Source organism: Schistocerca americana, chromosome X (assembly GCF_021461395.2).
Source record: "Schistocerca americana isolate TAMUIC-IGC-003095 chromosome X, iqSchAmer2.1, whole genome shotgun sequence".
Taxonomy (NCBI): domain Eukaryota; kingdom Metazoa; phylum Arthropoda; class Insecta; order Orthoptera; family Acrididae; genus Schistocerca; species Schistocerca americana.
In genome coordinates, this window is record NC_060130.1 from 98,040,792 (window position 1) to 98,065,617 (window position 24,826).

The following is a 24,826-nucleotide window of genomic DNA, read 5'->3' on the forward strand; positions in this document are numbered from 1 at the left end:
ATCATTTGTTTGTCTGTAAATGTACATAACATCTACTGATTTCCATGCAATTCAGGTAATTCTTTCATGGTGCATCCCTTTTCGTCTTTGAGTGTATTTACTCATGTGAGGGAATTTCTGATCCAAAGATATGTGGTCATGTAATGATTCAGTTGGTACTCGTATTTATGATTTATACAAAAACAGAATATTCATATGGGGAAAACTTACTTAGTAGATCCTCCTCTTGCATATTTTGTAGTTTATTTATGATATATCTACATAATATACATCAAAAATACTTGGAGATTTGTTCAGCATCATGCATATAAATTTTCTGAATTTACCTTCAAGTTTTAGTTTGTATTATGAAAAGTGCATTAAATATGGCACAATGCTTTCCAATGAGGGGTGCACATAAACATCAGGCTGCTGTATAGGTCAATATGTTACCAGTCTTTATGTGGTATTAACATTTGTTGGCTTCACAACTCTCAAATAAATTATCCCTTTCAACCTAAGCTAGACCTATGGTTACACTACAAATCAGCATGTCCCTACAACCAAGATTTCTGGTATGGTCCAATATCACAATAAAGAAAGAGACTCTAATCTACTGTGAGAAACTAAAAGCAGTGTACCGCAAAGAAGCTTCCAAATGTAGAACTAAAAGCTGAAGGTTTTCACTCAATTTTTTTTTTCTTCTGATGGATGCTTACTGGGAATGTAACACACAGAATAATGTTCATATTTCTGAGAAACCATTAAATACCTTATTTAAGTGTAATCCCCATTTTTCTCACAGTATTCATTACAGTAATGCAGTAGTTCCTTCATATATCCATTTTTATTAACTGCACATCTCATAATTGAGAATATATTAGGCGACGGCAGAGCGACAGCCTTGAGAAATATGGATATTTATCTACAAGGTATTTATCAACTGACACCACAGATAATTTTGATCACCCTTTTATGAGTTAAAAGATTCTTTCTGAATGTACAGACATGTCTCAAAATATGCCGCCGTATGACATTATTGGGTGAAAAACAATCCAAGTAAACAAGGGGTTAAGCTAAGTTTACAGTACCACCTGTCCGCAATGACCTGTGATGTACCTGTGTTTTATTGTGTAAGGTCATTGTGACACAGCATCTTTGAAATTGATTGTGTTTACAGAGGCCATGTTAGAGTACGCAGTGGTGTGCTCTAGAGTGGGATATTTTTTGTTTCTAAATTATTTGTGAGTGAAGGTGCTGCGGCATTGAACTTAATGCTGTGTGTTACTCTGTTTTTTGTTTTCATTGGCTTGTCAGTGACTTGTTCTAATGCCATGAGTTACTGGCTACTGATACATTTTCAGTTTTTGAATTGTTAGTTCATTGTGTTGTTAATGGATTAAATTTTTTTTCCACCTGTTTGGTACTATGTAAGGATCTTCCAACAAAACTTACTTGTAATTCGTTAGTTGCTGCTATGGCCAATGATAGGGCTGCTACAATTAAATTCCTGATGTATGGCAAATTTACGGAATTCACCATAGCCACTGCTTCTTTGGGACAAGTACATGTGTCATCGTAACAAAATGATGAGAGATTCATGGTTTGAGAATTCTAGCTTTGGTTTTTTAGTGTGTGTGTATGTGTGTGTGGGGGGGGGGGGGGGAGGGGGGGGGGGAGGCTCAGCTGACTTTGGGCGGTAACTATGTTATTAAGATTTTTTTTTAATTTTAAGAACTGTAAGGTATTTGTTTATTTATGTAATTTTCTTTAAGATGTGGGTAACAAAATTTATGTTAGAGAAGTTTTTTATGATTTTGTAATTTGAGTTGATAGTGAAGGTTCATATTTAATATTCATAGAGGTGGTTTAAAGGGGTGGGGGAGAGACCAAACTATGAGGCCATTGGTCCCTTGTTCCCGGTAAAATAATTACACAAGGGAAAGACAAAAAAAGGAGATGTACAACACAATAACAGGAGCAAGGAAGAACCAGAAGAACGACTGAAGGACAACCAACACTACTATGGACAAAACAGGAAAAGAAAACCACAAAAAGAAACAAGAAACAGGTAGAAGGAGTAAGAACAAGAGAGCAGATGACCGTGGTTGGCCGACCACAAGAATAAAAAGAAAAAGCCAGGCACTCTGCGACACATTAAAAGCATTACTGTGGAGAACACAAGGGGACAAAGGACATGCACTAAAACTTATACAGAATGATAAAACCCACAGTCACATATAAAATGTAAAACTAAATTAGCCGATGAGGGGTTGTCAGCTAAAATTAATGGCAACGAGTCCGGTAACTGAAGAGTCCGTTGCAGGGCAGCCAAAGGACAGCTCACCGGGCGCTGCACCAACGCTGAGGTGGGTCATCTCGGTGCAGGAGGTAGCCGTGTGTCACCTAAGCCTGGCTAATGCGGAGCCAGCAGAGAACCACAGAGTCCCTGCGAGAGGCCCGCATGGAGGACTGCCACACATTTGTAATCTCCTTAATGGGATGCAGTTTGTTGTGCGTGCTGAGGTTATGCCATTTCATCTCCCAAAGCTGCAAAACCTTGCGGCATAGGACTGAACACAGGTCAGTTGCAGAGAAGCTGATCTCCATAAGCAGTTTCCGCGTAGTCTGTTTCGCCAGCCTGTCAGCAAGTTCATTGCCTGGAATTCCAACATGACCTGGGGTCCAGACAAACACCACTGAATGCCTGGACCTTTCCAGGGCACAGATGGACCCCTGGATGGTCACTACCAAAGGATGATGAGGGTAGCACTGGTAAATAGCTTGTAGGCTGCACAAGGAGTCAGTACACAGAAGAAACGACTCCCCAGGGCATGAACGGATGCGCTCAAGAGCACAAGATATAGCCACCAGCTCGGCAGTGAAAACATTGCAGCCATCGAGCAAGGAATGCTGTTCAATATGTCCTCCATGCACATACACAAAGCCAACGTGAGCATCAGTCATCGACACATTGGTGAAAACCACTTCGTGGCCTCAGTAAATGTCAAGAATCAAGAGGAAGTGGCAGCGGAGAGCCGGGGGTTAACCGAGTCCTTAGGGCCATGTGAAGGGTCCAGGCGAAGCCGTAGCTGAGGAGTACATGATGGGAGTGTATGTGAATGGACCTCCAAGTATAGGTGGTAAAGGTAAGGACTCCATTTCAGAAAGAAGGGATTGGATACTAACTGCAATTGGGAGCCCAGACCTGGGCCATCGCTGCAGGAGATGAACCGCCGTGGGTGGGAAAAGGAAACAGTGATTTGTATGCGCAGGAGAACTATGAATGTGTGCAACATAACTGGCCAGCAGTTGTGCATGCCTCACCTTCAATGAAGGGACTCTGGCCTCCACAAGGACGCTGGTCACCAGACTCGTCCTAAAAGCACCTGTCACTAGGCGAACGCCACAGTGCTGCACTGGGTCGAGTAAACGCAACAGAGGGCACGGCCGAACCATAAACCAGACTCCCACAGTCAAAGTGAGACTGAACAAGGGCTCTGTAGAGCTGCAGCAGCGTAGAGCGATCTGCACACCAGTTGGTGTTGTTCAGGCAGTGGACGGCATTGAAGTGCTGCCAGCACTTCCGTTTAAGCTGATGAAGCCAAGTCAATCAGGTGTTGAAAACCAGTCCTAAGAATCGATATGTCTCCACTACAGTGCATGGGTTGTCATTAACGTAAAGTTCTGGTTCTGGATTAATGGTATGACGCCAACACAACTACATAACACACAACTTTGTGGCCGAAAACTGGAAACCGTGTGCTAGAGCCCACAACTGCACCTTGTGGATGGCTCCCTGCAGGCGACGCTCGGCAACACCAGTACTGGTGGAGAAGTACGAAATGCAGAAATCGTCTGAATACAGAGAAGGTGAGACAAACGGCCCTACAGCTGCTGCTAGACCATTAATGGCAACTAAAAATAGGGAGACACTCAATACAGAGTCCTGCGGGACTCCATTCTCCTGGATATGGGGGAAACTATAGGAGGCACTAACTTGGACATGGAAAGTATGAAGCAACAGGAAATTTTGGATTAAAATCGGGAGTGGGCCTCAGAGACCCCACTCATATAATGTGGCAAGGATATGATGTCACCAGGTGGTGTCATATGCTTTCTGTAAATCAAAAAAGACGACAACCAGGTGTTGGCATCTGGAAAAGGCTGTTCAGATGGCAGACTCGAGGGACACAAGATTATCAGTGGTAGAGTGACCCTGGTGGAACCTGCCCTGACATGGAGCCAGTAGGCCATGTGACTCCAGGACCCAACCCAAACCAACCGCCAACACACCATACGTTACAGCAGCTTACTAACAACATTGGTGAGGCTTATGGGCCAATAGCTATCCACATCAAGCGGGATTTTACAGGGTTTGAGCACCGGAATGATGATGCTCTTCCGCCATTGCAATGAAAAGACGCCATCGCACCAGATCCGGTTGAAGATGACGAGGAGATAACACTTTTAGTCAGATGAGAGATGTTTAATCATCTGACTGTGAATTCAATCTGGCCCAGGGGCTGTGTCAGAGCAATGCGCGAGGGCACTGAAGAGTTCCCACTCTGTCAATGGGGTGTTATAGGATTCACTGTGGCATGTAGTGAACAAGAGGACTTTCCCTTCCAGCCGCCGTTTGAGAGTGTGAAAGGTAGGGGGGTAATTCTCTGATGCAGAAGCTCGAGCATAGCGTTCTGCAAAGTGCTCGGCATTCGCATTTGTGTCGGTAGATAACATGCCATTTATGTTAACATCTGTTGGGGTCTGGTACCCGAAAACAAGTTTGATCTTCGCCCAGACTTGAGAAGGTGATGTATGGCACCCAATGGTTGAGACATCCCTCTCCCAACACTCCTGCTTCTGTCATTTGGTAAGTTGGTGAACGAACGCACAGAGCCGTTTAAAGGCTATGAAGTGCTCCAGGGAAGGGTGTTGCTTATGCCGCTTTAGAGCTCGCTGACGTTCATTAATTGCTTCAGCAGCTTCCGGCGACCACCAAGGAACTGCATTTTGCTGGGGGCACCCTACAGAATGAGGGATCATGTTTTCTGCCACAGAAACGATTGTTGTAGTCACCTGCTCAACCATCACATCAATGATATCATGTGGGGGAGATTCAACGGTGACAGCAGAGATGAAAGTTTCCCAGTCTGCCTTGTTTAAAGCCCATCTGGGCAGGTGTCCGTGGGACTGATGCCGCGGCAGTGACAGGAAAATGGGGAACGGGTCAATACCACACAGGTTGTCATGTGCTCTCTAGTGGATAGATGGGAGAAGCCCTGGGCTGAAAATTGATAGATAAATGGCCGAGTAACTGCCATAAGCCACACTGAAATGTGTGGTGGTCCTAGTATTTAAGAGGCAGAGGTCGAACTGAGACAGTAAAGTTACGACATCTCTGCCTCAGCAGTAAGCATGGCGCCACCCCACAAGGGGTTATGGGTGTTAAAATCTCCCAAAAGTAGGAAAGGTTTAGGGAGTTGATCAATCAGTACAGTCAATGCGTTCAGGGATACTGCACCATCTGGAGGAAGATATACATTGTAGACAGTTATTTCCTGTGTTGTCCTTATTCTGACAGCCACAGCTTCAAGAGGGGTTTGAAAGGGCACAGGTTCACTACTAAAAGAGTTTAGGACATACATGCAAACTCCATCTGACACTCAATTATAGTCACTACAGTTCCTGTAGTATCCCCTATAGCCGCTGACGGCAGGGGCCCACATGGCCGGGAACCAAGTTTCCAGGAGGGCAATGCAGAAAGCAGGTGTAAAGCTTAACAGCTGCTGTAGCTCAGCCAGGTGGTGGAAAAAACCACAGCAATTCCACTAGAGGATGATGCCATCATGAGACTGGGAAGGCTTGGAACATTCAATGAGGCAGTTTATGCCTCAGGGTCTCATACTGACACCAACTTTTCGCTGAGCAGTCTATATCCATTGTGTCCGAGGGTCTGGTGAGATATAGGTCCTCAGCAGACACCAGAATCTCCACCTCATCCACAGATGCAGAGCTTGTAGGTAGCAGAGGTGTGGGTGTCACCACAATTCCCTTCGTCTTGGGGACCTTCTTTTTGGATTTCTCTTGCTGCTCCTTGGGTTTCCCTGGCTGGGAGGACTTCACTGATTCAGTCTCCAGGACTGAAGATGAGTGTGAAGCCCTACCACCAGCTGCTTTTGGGCTCTTCAGCCACTGGCGGGTGTCGTCTTTCCCATAAGCAGACCTGTGAAAGGAATGACCCAAGGGACCCCTTCCAGAAGTGGGGACTGATATCCCCGATGGTTGGGGGGTTGTTGCTCCCAAAGTAGGTGGTGTGGGAGCAACAGGGAGGGAAGTGCCCCCCCCCCCCCCCCACCATCGAGGGGGCAGGTGTAGTCTTCTAGTTCTGAGAGGCGACAGGAATGAAAGGAACTGATGGGGTGACAATGGTTGTCGTAGCGGCGGCGTAAGAGGAGGTCAGAGCCACAGGATATAGGCGCTCGTGTTTCCTCTTAGCCTCAGTGTAGGTCAGTTGGTCCTGGGTCTTTTATTCCATGACTTTCCTCTCTTTCTGTAAAGTCCAGCAGTCTGGCAAGCAAGGTGAATGATGCTCTCTGCAGTTGATACAGATGGGAGGTGGGGCACAGAGTATTGGGTTGTGATCAACTTCTGCAAACTCATCATGTGCCACTGGAAGTACAGCGGGAAGACATATGGCTGAACTTCTAGCACGTAAAGCACCACATCAGGGTAGGGGTATATGGCTTGACATCACACCGGTAGACCATCATCTTGACCTTCTCGGACAATGTGTCACCCTCGAAGGCCAAGATGAAGGCACCAGTGGCAACCTGATTATCCCTCGGACCCCGATGGACGTGCCGGACGAAATGAATGTTTCGCCACTCTAAATTGGCGCGTAGCTCTTCGTCAGACTGCAAGAGAAGGTCCCTGTGGAATATAATACCCTGGACCATATTTAAGTTCCAATGGGGTGTGATGTAACAGAAACATCCCCCAACTTGAATGAGAATTTCACTCCGCAGCAGAGTGTGCGCTGATGGAACTTCCTGGCAGTTTAAAACTGTGTGCCGGACTGAGACTCGAACTCGGGACCTTTGCCTTTCACGGGCAAGTGCTCTACCAACTGAGCTACCATTAGCACGACTCACGCCCCATCCTCACAGCTTTACTTCTGCCAGTACCTCGCCTCCTCCATTCCAAACTTTACAGAAGCTCTCCTGCGAACCTTGCAGAAGTAGCACTTCTGAAAGAAAGGATATTGCGGAGACATGGCTTAGCCACAGCCTGGGGGGTGTTTCCAGAATGAGAATTTCACTCTGCAGCGGAGTGTGCTCTGATATGAAACTTCCTGGCAGATTAAAACTGTGTGCCGGACCGAGACTCGAATTCGGGACGTTTGCCTTTCGCGGGCAAGTGCTCTACCAACTGAGCTACCCAAGCACGACTCATGCCCCATCCTCACAGCTTCACTTCTGCAAGGTTCGCAGGAGAGCTTCTGTAAAGTTTGGAAGGTAGGAGGCGAGGTACTGGCAGAAGTAAAGCTGTGAGGATGGGGTGTGAGTCGTGCTTGGGTAGCTCAGTTGGTAGAGCACTTGCCCGCGAAAGGCAAAGGTCCCGAGTTCGAGTCTCGGTCCTGCACACAGTTTTAATCTGCCAGGAAGTTTCATCCCTCAACTTGTCACAAGCGAGTGTTGCCCGTGACTGGGCAGAGGATGCTGTTTATATTAAGACTGACCCAGAGTGCATTTTGGACAAGCCCTCCACCTCCCCAAACTTGCCCTCCACATGCTCCACAAAAAACTGAGGCTTCATGGACATGAAAGACTCCCCATCAACTCTCGCACATACGAGGTACTGGGGCGAATAAGCTTCACTGCCATCCTTAACCTGGCATTCCTCCCATGTTGTGGTTAAGGAGGGGAACAATTTGGGGTCATATTTCTCAGCACTGAAGTTAGACTGCTGGCAGCGGATCACCAGCAAGAGATGACGTACTACGCTTCATGGCGTGTCATCCGCCCTGATGCCACCCATTCCGACCCGGGGCCCTCCCCACCAAGCCACAGCAAAGGCCACCTGGCAGGATGACCATTGCCGGGAGTTCCAATGCCCCCAGGGTGACGGGCATCTACTCCTTGGCATACATGTGGAGTTGACAGCACAGGCATCAGCAGAGCGATCCCTGTGTAGTCAGGGGACTACAACCAACAGGGTACATGGCAGCCCCACCACAGTGGACTGGCTACCGTGCTAGATATGAGGTGCAAATAATTCCATGGTCATCGTCAGTGCAGAAAACGACACTGAATAGTGGGTGGAGGAAAATGCACCCAGTAAGGTGTCTTTGCCCAAGAGATGGAGGATGAGCGGGACTGCAATGCCTCGATGAGAAAGTAAGCTAAAGATCTCAATGCACGATGGACACAATGCATCATGTAAGGCGCCCTTTCCCAGTTGACTCGCTCTTCCGGAAAATTTTGAAAAATGCAGGTCAAACCCTACAGGGGACCATCACATAAACGCCGAGAGGTGTGAGACTCCTTTTAGTCGCCTCTTACAACAGGCACGAATACCTCGAGCCTATTCTAACCCCCGGGCCCACAGGGGGTCACCAACTGTGTTCTAGTTATTTTGATCTGGCTAGGTTTTGATAATAGTTCTGCTGGTTGTGGTATCATTTGAACTATATGCGCAAAATAAAAGTTCCAGTACCAATTTTGGAGTTGGGTTTCATGCTCTTGGGGGTCTCAGAGTTATACAGGTCATGTGATATTTCCGATACCCCTTTTCTTTTTTTAATTGTGGTTTTTTTTTATTGCTGAGGTGTTTGTTTGGTTGATTTTTGCTTGCATATTTGTTTTTCTAGGTCTTCGTTATTAGGACTGTCACATATTAGTTTGTTCCGCCCAAAACCCACCACTTCCCATTCTTATCCCATAAGTTTCATGTTACTTCTATAATTAAACATTTTTGATGTTGTTTTTGTCTGTTTATCTGTGTAATGTGTAAGCTTTAAATAGGGTTACCTGCCTGCTTGATGATGTCATGGGTCAAATCCAACATGTGGTACCACACTCCTCGTATTCCCGCAAGCTTTAATCTTTCTGTATCAGTGGCAGCAGAAGTTATTCTTTTGGTCAATATACCATTAGATCATCTCATTTTCTGCAGAATGAGTGTGCTTTTCTTGGATTACTAGAGCAAAATCTGCTGCCATGCAGAGTGGAGTTGTCAGTGGTGAATATTTTGAAAAGAGTTAACACTATGACATCTCCTTGTAGTGGAACATCTCTTTCCTGTAGATTGCTTATCCTGCAATCCAACAAAAATCCTTCCATTTTGCAGTAGCATTCTGTAGTATTCATGATCTGGTAAATTTTCCATCATATTATATAATTCCAGTAAAAGCTGATCTCAGTGGCCCCCACAAACTTGAAATCACTGCCAATAAATCAAACCTTGGTAAGTATATATAACCTGTCTACCTGCCCCAGACTTGGTACTAGATTAAATGCAGTTATCATGTACATTGGATAAAAGTTTTTCAAATATCTAATAGAAATGATATGAACAAAATTGGGCAAAACCTCTTTGGTCTACAAAATCATTTCTTCGTTCTGGTGTTGTAGGTAGTATAACAGTGTCTGAACTAACTAATGAAAAGCACACATTTGGCATAACATGAAAGGGAAAATTCCCACAGTAATTTTACACTTCAGTTAACCAGCTTCTCGTGAAAACCAGGTGATTAACTGATAATTGGTATGATAAAAGTAAGAGCATTATGCCAGAAGGCAATATATTTTCTTTGTCGACATAAAACTTTCAGTAAATATGTGAATGAGACATTAAGTTCTATTACAACTTCTGATAGAATGAGTCAACTGGTTCATTCCATTATCTATGGACTGTTTGGGCAGTTTCTATAAAAATGATGTAGAACAAATTAGTTTACAGGCTATTATATATATGACTTGTTCATGCACGCGGTTACATTTCAATCCACAAAAGATAAACAAATTAGTCTCAAGCACTACTCATACCACAAGCAGCAAATTCATACACTTAGCAAAAATGAATGATCAATATTATTCTCTATACTACAGACATTCCAGTTTTTTAATTAAAAATTCTTCTACAGACTAGGATTTGCCGAGCAGAAATGATTCCATTGATTTTTTTTTTTTTGGTCACATTTGATGGTAAATAATCACAATGTTGAGAAAATGATCCTGAGAGTATGAATGGAAACTAGGTCTACTGAAAGTAACTGCCTGTGAACTGGTATTCAGAAGTATACCCCTATTTATTAACAGTGTCTAATAAAAACTCATGAGAAATTTCTGACCAAGACAACAAATTATTCTAAACCATACTACTCTCAATATGTTTGCCCATGTTTCTCAGCTAGAAATACATGTTAATTCACTCTGTAAATCTCAATAAGATTCAGCTATTATGACTTAGTCAACACCAGCCAAAGTTCACAGCCTCTTACATTTGATTCAGTCACACAAAGTGCTCCTTAAATCTCATCATCTTCAGCAATGTGGAATGAGTCAAGTTGTATATTAAAAGGCAGAAGCAACTATTATTGGATACTTCTGTAAAATATACTTTCAACAAGTTATAACTAGCACTAATATACTCTCCCTCTCTCTCATAATAAATACATAAATAAACAAAGATGATGTGCAACCTTGGTTGTTTCTGCTCATCAGGTGCTTGCAGCTTATCAACAAGTGGGCTGTAAACTGGAAGTGATACATCAAAACCAGGCCGATATGTCCATGATGAAAATCCAGCTCCAGCTACCATGGCATGTCCAAGAGCAAGTTCTACAACTGTGCTATAGTCAGGTACTGCACCTGGCAGCATATTAAATATAAGATGATTTTCTCCGGGGTAATCTCCATCATACCAGCTGAAGAAAATAAACACATGGAAACAAAATTAGTATTTTACAGACGTTAAGATAGAATAAATCATTGCGCCACTTCGTTTTACTTACTAGGGCAAGGACGCCAATGCTTGTGATGTTTCTACAGTTCTAAAGCGATTCTGGTTTAGTGTGTCGATGGTTGGCACAAAAATACATGCTTCTGCTGGATTTGGTGTATAATATTTGCTTTCTAAAATCGCTTGCAAAATAAAGTAGAATTCTCTCGAAATTTGACTACCAATCGGTATCCCTTTTGAATCCACGTATTTCTTTACAGGGTACAAGTACACCAAAATTCGATTAATTCCCTTATGCCCACACCGATACACATTGAAACAGTCATAATAGCTGCAGCGGGGATTTCTCGCGTCCGAAATACGAGAATTTGAAGACAGCGATACTTCTGGAAGGGAATGTAAATTTTCTAAGGAGATACGATCATAAACCTGTGAGGTGCCTTCTTGTGTTGATGGTAGAAAATGGACAGTAAGCAGAAACACCACCGAGATGACAGCAAACAAAAATAAACTAAGAAAAAACTGCCTAAAACCATTGTTGAATGACTTCTGTTTGGAGAAGCCTCTGTTGCTTCCCATCACTTTGGAGCTAACGAAGCGCTCTCTACAACTACTCTCCCGTAATAGCACCACCAACGACATGCGACACACTAAAATATTCTTCGCCGCTTCTGACTCTGTCAAATGCTCGTCTCACATACCTCAAACACTCTTCTTATAAAAGGTACAAAATCATGTCATTGTGACACAGTTATTATTAACGGATTTGCGATAATTCTAACAAGCGTAGGAGGAAAGAGTAACATTCAACAACGTTGTGAAAAAAACGGAGTTATACAAACATGCATGACACTCCCCCTTACTGTTGTCATGCAGCACAGCTGACATTTGCATCCATAGATTTACGAACACGCGTTTGCCTATAATCTGTGACTATGGTTTCGCTGTCGATGACAGGTTCATCGGAAAAAAAATAGTTTCATGAAATTTCTAATCTTCTCTGGACAACTTTATTAAAATGCAAGAAGTAATGTTCAACTTCGATATTAACATTGTACACTGATGTGACCTGGTGTTCTTTAAATAATTTCTGTGATTTCATTTACTGTCGTTCAGGAAACAATCAACAACGATAGCCACCCACTATGATTAGTAAAACAGAAACGGTAATGAGATCCAAATGGACAAAGGAAAGACTAGGCTACACTACCTCTCACTTTCTTAAGGGCCACTGTACCTCGGTAAAAAATGTGTCAAACTTTACTGTGTTTGCCAAGTACATGACGGTGTTTAATGTTTTTGCAGAGTGTGTTTGACGTGTTTGCCAGGAATTTTGATTGACCGAAAATTTGACAAGGTGGAGGACGCTGTTTGTGTCGATGTTTCGCCTCATATGTTTTGCAAAAATAGTTTTATTACAGTTTATCTCACTGTAATGTGAGTTTAAACAAATATGGAAACTATAATCAAAAGTTAAATCAAAATAGCACTGGCAGTTACCTAGACGATCGAGGGATCATCTTTCCCAGCCGTATATTACGCAGAATGCTCAGAGAATGGTTTGGCGTAAGGTGTTTTTCAAGGAATTGAATAGCACTCGCGTAATGCACGATCACAAACGTCTTAATTTCATAACTCACAACAAAGACACTTGGTGATTTCGTGATCCAAAAGCATATAGCACGTAAGTTTTCATCACATTTCGCGTTTTAATAAATTTAAAACTTTTTCATAAATGTTTTGATACAAGTTATAAGAAATAAATCCATCGTAAACGTTACTAAATAGTGAACAAAAAATTTCCGTCTATCCTAGTGCAGCACACCAATAACGGATACAGAACGAGGACCCAGAAGAAAACAAAACGAAATGTGAACAACCATCTGAAGTCATAGTTTGATTCAAATAAACCTTGTTAAACCATACATGTAGCTGGTTGCTTTTCCAGTTATAAACCTTTTAGTACAAGGTGTCCCATATAAAACCGGTATACCTCACTGCCGAGATGAACAATGAACTAACTAAAAAAGAATGCACACTAGTAACGTTAAAACATGATTATAAGAAACGCTGGAAGAGGTAGCCATCGGCATCCAGGCACTTCACATGCAGTTCGACTACAGATGATTAACTGGTATGTAGGGCATAATGGTTTTACGTGGGACACCTTGTATTACAACCACAATTCTCAACATGTCAGTTTTCGACAAAATAGCGTAAAGAAAGAGATGGTTCTGTCAACTGCCACCATGTTGTGTGCTATGGCTATACGTTTAGTCTTCCATTTATTCAAGTTTCCTCGCTTCTTCTTCATCTCTAGACCATTAAAGAAATTTTGGACAGTATCAGAGACGAGGACGTCGTTCTCTGTGAGACACTAGTCTTTCAGCGGATATTCCATTGTGTAGTAAGCCTGCAATCGAATATCTTCAACAAGTATATCTTCTGTTGTTTCAATCACATGTCGTCGGTCTCCCTCTGGGGATGACTTTTTGACTGATGCCAATATCCAAAAGAATTTTGTATCAGTGTTTTTCTTCACAGATAAGGCGATCACTAAATCACTTACATACATCTTCAATGGGTGAGCTTTTACAGACTTGGTACCAGGATTTGGTCTGTTAACTGCAGAAGAGAAAACTGACACTCCTCATCATTTTCACTGAGGTTATTGAAAATTTTGTGCATAGCTCCACCAATTTCAGTGGCATATGGGCCTCATTTTTTCCCATATGGTTTGGATTGCCATATAGGACCTTCATGCATTTGATATGGAGCCGGGGATTAGCTGTAACCAAGTCAGGAACTGGTCCAATTAGACATACAATTGAGCGTCCTAATTCATTGTTGTGTCTCTCAGCAAGGTTCACAACAGTTTCTTGCAGACCCAGGTTATGCGCACAATACTCTAGGCTCCATCGATTAGCTGGGAGCTTCTTTTGCAGAGCCAGAAATATTGGCGCAAATGCCAACCCATACCAAAAATAGTTGGTTTTGAAATCAAAATCCGATTGAGCAGATCGAGTTACTTTTCAGCTGCCATCGGCCGCAACTCTCTTAGCCTTCGCAACAATTAATTTCTCGTTAGTAAACTTTTTTCTGCATGATACACGAACCTTAACCACAGTTTTGTCCTTTAGAAAGGCAGCTTCCCAACGTTCCTCTTCCTACTTTCTTCAAGAATTTTCTTCAAGTTAACTTTGGTCTTAGTACAACACTTCTCTCCCATCATCCAGTAGACCATCATATAGAACACATTTCTCACTCGAACTATACATTCGAAGCAACCATAAGAGGCCGAACTCATAAACAATTGCTGGTGTAGGAGACCAATACTAAGGACTGGCCTTCCCCCTGTCAGGGTATGGGGAAGATCATTGACATCTCAGAAACTTCTTTCCCCTACATCATGGCAAATATCAAGTATCAACCATTCCAATAACATCGTGACACTTCCAAAGAATGGAATTCTGCAATGGATGTGCAATGAAGCACACGCCTTACGGTTGGTCTGACAAAAAAATCACACAGACCTATATTGTGTGAAATTTTATCTCCTTTATTTTCAAAAATAATAATATTTGCCGAAATTGTGTCGTTTCCGACTTATAAGCGAAAAACTCTCAAAGAAACCCAGTTTTTTTCTTGATTTTTTCCGTTTTTGACTCATTTCTGGCCAGAAACTTTGATTTGGCCTTCTTGAGCACCGTTTTATTGAACTAAAAGAGATTACTTGTCAACAGACACACTGCTCTGGCAGTTTACCTAGACGTCAAAATGTGGATAAATCCGAATAGTGATGAATAAAAGAAAGGGCAGTCTCATACCATAGATGAAAGTTATGAGAAACAGTGATCTGTGAAATTCGTAAGTAAAGCACTGCCCCTTCTTTGCAGTGGCACACTGACAAGGGCTTTTTATTCTTGAGACAAATCAGAAAATAACAAATCGAATTTTCGAAAGAATAAAAAGTGAATGGTCTTATTCAGATGTTCTGAGTTCTCTCACTCTTGTAGCAATGTCGTATTTCCAACTGAGTGCAATAGAAAGGATAAGTGTGTGAGTAACAGTGTTGACAATTAGGTAGAAATTGTGGAACAGAACCTCAAACAGTTGACTCATTTCACTCAATAGTCAGAAAAGTACTGATTCTGTCACACTTAAATCTCGCATTTCAGAGAAAAATATAAGATATATTCTATTATGTTCTACTACTGCTTTTTTTGCGTGTGGTTGCCAGGAGACTGAGGAAAGGAAGCAGCTATTCGATATCACCGATTTTGTCCAGATTTATGTTATAGGTAAGATCTGACCAGAAATCAAATCGAAAGAAGTGACAGCTGCAAATGGCCAAGCGTTTATAAAAAATGGCATTTTGACTCAGGTCAGGTGAGGCATGAAATATTGATGTTAGTGCAGTTTCAAGATAGTGGTTGGCGCAGCAGAAAGAGTACATAATGGTAATCTGTGCGTTGTGAGGTCGAGTACATAGGTAGAAACTGTTTTCCTTTTCCTTATTTTCAATTTTTACGTTACTTACACTGCAAATAAACCTCTATAGTGCTCAGTACATTGCATTTATTAATATTTTCATAAAATTCACGAAAAGGAAAATATGGGATTGCAAATAAAATTCCAAGTAAGGATCGTAAAGCTTAGATGAGAGGTTCATATACAAAATTATATACTTTTATTACCGCACAGTTAATGGCTGAAACATGCTAGTGTTGTCCCCAATGGCCAATGGTTTGATTTTACCTGCACCAGGAACCTATTGTTCATGTGCAGCTGCCAAGGGCTACTCAAAGGTCAAAACTAAACTAATGGAATATGATATTCTGTATTCTTTAATTACAATACTTTCTCGAAAAGTTGTTTGCAGAGTCCTTGTCAATGCTATAAGTACAAACCTTTCTTGGAGATTTATTTGCAATCACAAATTTTGCTTTGCCTTTTCTTTTCATGCCTTTCTTGAAAGTAGAGACAAATAAAGTATAACGAGCATTATTTTAGGTTGTCTGTGGTGTAAGAAATATAAAACCTGAAAACAGAAAATGAGTTCCGACATAGGAACTTGATCCCATTCCCCTCGGCTTCCCACTCTCTATTCTTTCCACTGTGTCAACCTTTTCTGGAAAATACACTGACAGAAATTGCTCATGCCTTGCCCGACCCACACTAAGAATGCTATTTTTTTCTAAACGCCTGGCCATCTGGGGCTCCCACTTTCTGTCAATGTCATTTCTGGCTAATCCCCTCATATGTCATGAATTTGGACGAAATCCATGATGAGTATGTGTGGTCCACTTGTAAGACAAAGCGAAGAGATACAAAATGCAATGAACTTTCAAGAGTGATATTTTAAGCCCAATCAGATCCCCATGTGGGCATCCTGATGCATATTTCCCATGGTTTCCCTAAATTTCTTCAGATGAATGCCAAGATTATTCCAGCAAGAAAATCATTGCTGATTCCATTCCTTCACTTTGTCCTTCTTTTCAAAGACTGCCTTCTTGGAGAAAAGCAATATTCTTTGCATAAAGAATATGCTGAAGATATTGACAACGTACTTGGCATAAAGGAGCATCATAATACTTTTTCTTTTTCTGAGAAAAAAGTGTTAATAAAGCATAAGTATTTATTGTGGTCCAGTTCTGACAATTCTATCTTGTCTCACCTGCTAATTAATATATTTAACTTGTAGATTTTTAGAAGCCAATGCCACTCCTGCAGAAGTTGAATGTACTTCAACATATTTTTCGGCAGACATCACTTCTTGAAATTCGACTACCACATCACTATTGGATTCAAAACATTCGTGTAAGATAGGGAAGGTTAATGGTCAGGAAATGGCCATGAAAATAGTTCTAAGGAAAAATCTGCATAGGGAGGGTGATTAAAAAAGCTGCATCAGATTGAAGGAACTGACAAGGGGAAGGCCTCAGACACGGCCAACTGATTCGACTCTAATTTGGCAGGTCGCTTGTGTACAACCTAAAACGAAGGACTCTTAGATATTTTGGGTCAACACCCCCGCAATTTTGAGAAAATCGCCCCTATAGGTTGTGACGATCAATCGACTCAAAATTGGAGGGATCGATAGATAATTGTAAATAGAGCATTTTTCATCATCAGGTATGGGGTCCGTGAACCCAAACTTTTCCAGAAATCGAGGAAAGAAACTTCTACAACTGCCGCTTCTGTACCCACATGGTAAGCGCTTTTCGCCGACACTTCGGAGGCAGTGTAGCTGTCGAAAGGTTGTATTCATTACATGTTCTTGGAGCCATGAGTATATTTGTTTCGTATGTTTATATAACAAGTACCACCAATCTAGTTGATCGAAGAAAAGTGAGGACACGTAATAGTGACTGGAAGAGCCATTGTAAAGTGACCTGGAGTAACATTTTAGTTGTTGACTATCCCAAGAGGTTTGAGAAATTTATTTCCCTACTTTATTATTATCATTCCTTATTGATTTCCTTACCTTACTGACCCTCCTATCCCTATCAATTGAGATACAGAAAAATACAAACGAAAAGAACATCCGCTACGTTTCTGCGAGATTCGAGCGCGGGTTCTCCGATTCCCAGACACTTACCTTGGCCGTTGCGATATCTTATTTTAAATCTCATTTTGTTCGCTTTCGTTCGTTGCATCTGCTCGGGGCGGACGTCGTAAGACATCCGTTTAAATTCGTCGTTGATCGATTAACTCAGTTTTTTTAATACAGAGGGCAGCTAACCCTCTGAACGAACACGCTGAGCTACCGTGCCGGCAATATCGATGCTGTCGATGAGAAGCGTTAACCATGTGGTTACAGAACGGCAGTTGTAAAAGTTTCTTACCTCGATTTCTGGAAAAGTATGCGTTTGCGGACCCATTACTGGTGATGAAAAATGCTCTATTTACAATTATCTATCGATCCCTCCTATTTTGAGTCGATTGCTCTTCATAACATTTAGGGGCGATTTTCTAAAAAACGCAGGGGTGTTGACCCAAAATATCTTAGATTCCTTAGTTTTAAGTTGTACACAAGCGACTTGCCAAATCTGAGCCGAATCGGTTGGCCGTGTCTGAGGCCTTCCCCTTGTGAGAGAAGAGTCAAAATAAGAATTTACGGTGTTGGAAGTAATCCTGAGCCAGCGACAGCTTTGGAATGTCAGGAACAACAAAGGCAATACATGCACATGTGCCTCAGATTCATGAAAGATAATGTAATGTTTACTCAACAATGTTAAACGTTACAGAAGGTGTTCAAATTGCTAACAATCACATTCAGTACAGGCGTAACGTCTTCATAGAAAATTCTCAGACGTTCTATCAAGCATGGACCTCATCAGGCTTTGCAAGTATCCTGACGAAAAATGATTGTTCGTCAGGAACTGGTGTCATGTACATGTGCACGAGGTTTTTGATATATCCCAACAAAGAAGTACACAAAAACAGTATACTGTATTTGGTGAATTTATGGCATGTGTGCATTAATTATCCTTGTTGTTCCTGATATTCCGAAGCTTCAACTGGCTCAGGATTACTTCCAAGACCATAAGTTCCCATTCCAAAGCTGTATTTCGCCTCCTCTGTCAGCTCCTTCAAGTTTTGCACAACTTTTGAAATCACCCTGCATACTCCACAAGGCACCCTACAGTGCACAGCATGAGTAGTACAATAACATTGTCATTTCCCACTTATAAACGGAATGATGGAAACAAAATACTGCAAAGCCTTTGTATGCACTTTAATGTCTCGCATTTTCTTCTATTTAAACAAGATGTACCATGGGGGCAACAAAATTATTACACTCTCTACTGTGAATACTGGTTCTTTAAATGTGTCCAAATGGATTTTGTGAGATCAACATTGTCTTGCTATTAAACATTCCTGTTTTAAATTCCCTAGCCATCTGACTTATAGTGTGTATGGATTACACCAACCGCCTATGACACTAGCAGTGCATCTCTCAATTTCTACGAAACTTGTTGTAAGGTCCACTGGAGAAGGATTACAAACGGAGCAGTATTCTTGAATAGTTCATAGCAGCGTCTTTTACGAAATTTCCTTAGCAGATACACTGCACTTTTTCAGTCTACAGGCTGTGTCTGCATTGAAACGTATTTGTTTGACTACCTGTATCTATGAATGCATTTCCCTTTCCTTTCACTTCATTAATACAGTCAGGTGATATAACAGCCTCTGTGAGAACTAAATTTGCTGTTCAGTGAGGATCACAGAGCATCTTTTTGTTTCAAAGGACATGCACTTCGGAGTAATTCCATTAAAGATCCTAGTAGCATGTGACACACCCTCCTCTGACTGAAGGTGATTACATGTTGTGGAATGGGTAACATGCATGAGAAACTGAAAGTGCTGTGCAATCACTGATCCATTGCCACTCACTCACCAGTCCCTCAATCTCTCTGACTGAAGGTGATTACATGTTGTGGAATGGGTAACATGAGAAACTGAGAGTGCTGTGCAATCACTGATCCATTGCCACTCACTCACCACTCCCTCAATCTACAGACATTGTTTTGAGCTGGGTCCACTGCGCAAATTTTTCGCACAACAGCATCCCATTTAGCTCCATAGGATTGAGGTAAGGTGATGGAAGGACGGCTAGGAGGGATGATTAAACAGACACCTTATAGTCTATGGAATGTATTTCAAAACATTTGGACACAATTCAGGAGTGATGGTGTGATGCATTCATTGTCTTGGCGAAGGTACATGTCACCTGCAAGGTATGGTAGGTGAACGAACGGTTGTACATGCTCGAACAAAAGATTCCTGTATCGTTTGCTAATGTAAGATGATTGTAGATGTGTCAGGAGCCCTATTTCATTCTATGTTATGAACTGCAGACGAAATTACTTTAAGTATCAGACTGAGTGCTGCCCTGCTGGCAAATGGAATGCAGTACCTCAGGTGGCTTCGATGTACCCATATTCTGACAGAGATATGTACTAATAAGTATTACAACCAATCAGTTCAGGTTACTTTTTCCATGCTTCAAACATCCAGTGGTAGTGTCCATGCAGCAGTATTGATTTCTGTATGCATTGATATGCAGTGAGCAGTAATACATTTATCAGTTAGGGACTCCCTTAATACATGTGTGGTATGAATCGTCTAGTCCAGACTGTCCTGCATTGAAGTGGAGGCATGTGCTGTTTTGTGATCATAGTTACAATCTGTGACTATTGATGGAGACCATAGTCATCAACATAGCTTTGTCCACAGCAGTATTGTCAGCATGACCTAGCAGATAGTGTGTCCCATACATATGGCCCTTACAATCCATTGCACTGACATCACATATCCTGCACGTGAATTTCACACTGATGTCCAGTACTAGGTCTGACTAAATTCTGATCATGTGGGACATCAAACCACTCCATATCTCTGTTTGCACAAGGACCCTCTCTTCAACACAGCAACTGACTGTAGTTTAATTGTTATGAATTTATATTCAACACTGAAGTACCTTCCTAATGATTAACTTCTTATTAAATATCAGTATCACTTTAATAATTCTACAACATTATAGGACACAGCAGAAAAAATTCCCACATTTGGACTGTGGTGAAAAATCAGACCAAACATGATAATTCATTTGTTTATAAAAAAAGTACAATGATGTAACTGTTTTAAGTCTTATACTACTAATTAGTGACAGTTAGTAGGAAGGTTGGGTGCATTCTGGGACAGGCTGCATTGTTACCAGATTTCTCCCAAGGTCAAGGTCACCCACCTCCCCTTCCCCATCCACTGCCATCACACCAACAGATTGCTCTAGTCCCACCCCAGCTGTTGCAACATTTCTACCCTCCTTTCCCCACCCGCCCCTGTTATACCAGGGGTGATTTACAGACATGTACCTGGATCTGGTGCCCATGCTAGCAGTCAACAGGGCAAACACTGCTACCTGGAGACGATATGGTAGTGAGAGCACAGTTCAGACTATAATATAAATGACTTCCTTCATATGACAAATGACCTGGGCTACTTAAAAATTGAAGCTCCTGATTCGTATTGCATTTTGATGATATCATATTACTGGCATTTATAGTGAAACATGGGTGATTCAGTGCTAATGTGGAAAATTTGTTTGCTGCTATGTCATAAGATGTAATTGTAAAGTAACAACATGTAATTATTCCAGTCTGCATGATGACTTTTTCATTATTTACAAACTTCAGAATGTTTTAGAACTACATGTAATGACATTAGCAGTCCAAATAGCCATTCCAGCATTGCTACCGAAAGGACATTTATATAATGTGTCTCATACTTGACCGCAATCCATCAGTCCAGTTCTCTTTCTCTCATATCTTTAACTTTTCCCTCTATAATTATTTGTTGGAAACAATTTATAGTAGCTGATGGTTTTGTGAAATATTGGTCTGCACCTTAGCATTACGTCATTGTCTGGAAAATTATCCAGTTCAGCTGCTTGCCAAACAATTGCTCATGACACCCAGAACCAACTTCCCAATTATGGCAGATATTGGTGTGTGTGTGTGTGTGTGTGTGTGTGTGTGTGTGTGTGTGTGTGCATCTCTAAAGATTTTCTCTTTTCATATGAACATCACACATTGGTTCATGAATAACAGATAGATAGCATACAGACGAACAGTAACTGTACAAACAGGGTAAAATATTGACAGAAAGAGAAATTTGAAGTTTAAAAACTTATCAAAAACGTATCATAATCATAGGTTATAGTTTTTCCGTATTGAGTTATAAACCAACAGATATTGTACAACCATGGTAAAATGTGAATGAAGAGAGGAGTTTAAAATTTAAATGAGGGATACAAAAATGTCACAGAGATGGGTTACAGCTTTTCACAAATCCAGTGTGGCAAGTGTAAGGTCGTTGATCTCTTGCAGCGACCATTCAAAGCAGGTATTTGGGCTTTTTAAGGCCATGTGGAAGATTGTTCGTTCTTTACTTTACATGTTCCAAATGAAGGATTTTTGGCCATTCTCTAAAGGAATAGCGATCAACTGCATATTCCCTCTCCAGTGCGGATTCTGTTGAGATAGCGCCATACCCTTCCACTCTGGCTGAAACTGGTGACTTTGATTGACAGGTCTTACATGGGGTACAGTTTCTAACTTATTGTCTCCATTGTGATCGCGAGTTCTCGTCAGTAGTAAAGTTCCGAAGTTGTGTTGCTTTTCTCACAGTTTTTTTAAATTTCAGTCTTACTTCCATATGAAGGGCTTATTCAATAGTGGTACAAGTCCACTTTTGTTCATTTTGAGATATGGAGTCCTAAAGTTAAATGAGTGCTGACAAATCTGCAGTTGAGATACCAGAAATACTCAAGCATATGGCTTCTTGCTAGAGATGAACCTTTCTTTCTGTTTTTTTGGACCATTAATGTCAGAAGCATTATATACAGAAAAGTGGATGTAAAGTACTTGTACCATTATTAAAATAAGCCCTTCATATGTGCATTGGTAAGCTGGATAGAATCAGCGTGAATATGCAGTGCTGGTGTATTAGAATACTTTTGAAGATGAGACTTTTGAGCAGACAGATATCTAGTCTGGGGCAGTACCAAGTTGCTCAGAACAGGTAACCACTGAGTGGGGTTAAAGTGTGTGTGGTGGCTGTTGATCCAAACAAATGCAAAATTCTCAGCAGCAGAGTAGTCTAAAGAGATGCTGCTGGTTCTCAAGGTCTTGGGCAAGGATGCCATCTCTTTAAAGTGAAGATAAGGAATAATAATGTATAACAGAAGCGAAAATAAGGTCTAAATGCAAACAATGAAGGATCTAAAGTTGACTACATCTAAACCATGAGACTCAAGGGACGTTTTCAGCAAGTTGTGAATGCCTACAGCCGTTTCATCACTCTGCTCTATAACGTCAACCAGTTTATGTTTTATTCCAATATCTAGATCAAAATACCATAAGACTACTGGGAACATTTCTCTGTTTTCAGTGTTAGATGCACTGGTACAAACAGAGAAAAATAAACTAGACTTAGGTCGTTTTTTGAAATACATGAATCAATGAAAACTTCCTTGACTAGTTTCACGTAGCAATCCATGCTAGAATAACTGAATAAATGCCAGCTTTTCTGCAGCTGCACTGCATAATTATTTTGGTGATGTGTCACTGAAAGAGTTAGATATCTCGTTTGCCTGCTGAACTTCCCTCTCCCTCTCTTTGTGGCCTATCAAGACGTAAAAATAACGAATCAGTCACTGCTACATTTCCTAGATTGCGAAATGAATAGCACAAATAAATAATGACTATTGGCCTATAATTCATACTAAGTTACCTAATGTTTTCGAATGTTGAAGACAATCTTTGTTTCCATCATGTGCAGTACTAAAATCCTGTGTTTGGGCAAAGTTCGCACTTTGTGTGGCTATGACTACATCATCTACATACTTTTTGGACCTAGTAGTAGGTACACCTGACGTGCAGACGTTGATGTAGTCAATAGATTAAACTCCGTTCATCCTTCTTATAAGCAGAAAGCGATATTGTGTTCAGGCCAGCATTGCATCTTTTCCAATTTCTCATATAAATTGTAATGAATGACTAGATTTCCGTCCAAGTTGCTTGCAAATGCACAAGATGTGAGAGAGAAGTGATATAGTGCACATGTTCTTTAGTCAGAGAATGCACATATCAGGGCACTTTAAAAAATTAGGAAAATTGTTACCGAATTGTAATTAGTGTTACCTACTGCGTTACCAATTTCAGTGTAGGTTATAGGTAGGTTTTCCACTTTAGCAAACGAATGGTCATTAAATCTAGTTCTTTCTTCAGTTGAAATTCCACAGGCGAATTTTCATATGCTCAGTGCAGAATGTCATATTCTTATAACCTCAGTATAAAGACTGCAAAACACAACACAGAAAATGCCCTATAATTTTCGCCACATAGAAGCATATAGCAAGGAGTGTATGACAGTCACACTGACCAGTCGAAATTCACAACATATTCACAGGTTGGTTAACACTTAATTACACTCTACTGTGATTATTTCTATTGTCAAGATTGAGGCAACTTTCAAATGCACTATTTCAAGAATGTGATGAAGCTTATGTCACATCTTCGGGAGCTCGTTGTCATATACTAGGAAGGTTGTTGCCATATATGTCAGTAAAATTTAATCTTATTGGATAAATCTTACATATGGCTGAAAAAATCTTATGGGGTGGTCTGAAGCACCCAAATGATATTTACCTCTTGTGTGAAGTGTATGAACTGTGTAGTTTTCCAATCTTTGTGACAATGCAACATTTGAACTATAATATTTTATCTCACATAACATCCTAAGTCTCTTCAATATAGCAACAAATGGACTGCAAGGTTTCTTCAACATTGCGGAGGTATGAAACAACTGAACTGTCAAGTTTCATTGGAAATATATATGGATGGAATGAAATATATTTCAACTTGTAAAAATATTATTATTATTATAGGTTTTGGTACAACTGTTATACATTGTTGATACACATGTTTGTACTGTTTGAATAGTTGAAAATAAATCACCATCATTGAAACATTGTCATTCTTTTATTTCTGCATGAACCTCAATCATCAAACTACAGTATTTTCCAAATAACTGTTTTTATGTGGCTTAAATTCAGCATGTACAGTAGACTCTTGCCCATCTGGCTCATGACTATCCTACTTCCATACTATCCAGCTCATTTAATCCAGCTTACTTAATTAATATTATAATAATATTTCCCTGTAATAAAGTGAGGACTTATTTATTGTACATACTGTACTCTTCCAAAGCTTTAGGAAGTGCGAACTGTGTTTTTTGTGCTTCTAGCACATCTGGAGTCACAATTATAAGCTACATACTGTATAGTTAATACTGAATAGATTACCAGAAACAC

The 24,826-nt window shown here is 41.1% G+C and overlaps 1 protein-coding gene across 1 annotated transcript in view; it reads right to left on the minus strand.

Annotated features, from left to right (window-relative positions):
- LOC124555115 (exostosin-2) overlaps nt 1–11,854 on the minus strand; it is a 100,888-nt gene extending 89,034 nt beyond the window's left edge. Inside the window, exons 1-2 of the mRNA XM_047128918.1 lie at nt 10,997–11,854; nt 10,685–10,909 (exon numbers count right to left, since the gene is read on the minus strand). Coding sequence (XP_046984874.1) covers nt 10,685–10,909; nt 10,997–11,586 — 815 coding nt within the window. The 5' untranslated portion in view covers nt 11,587–11,854. The remainder of the gene's footprint in view (nt 1–10,684; nt 10,910–10,996) is intronic.
- Nucleotides 11,855–24,826: the final 12,972 nt, after the last annotated feature.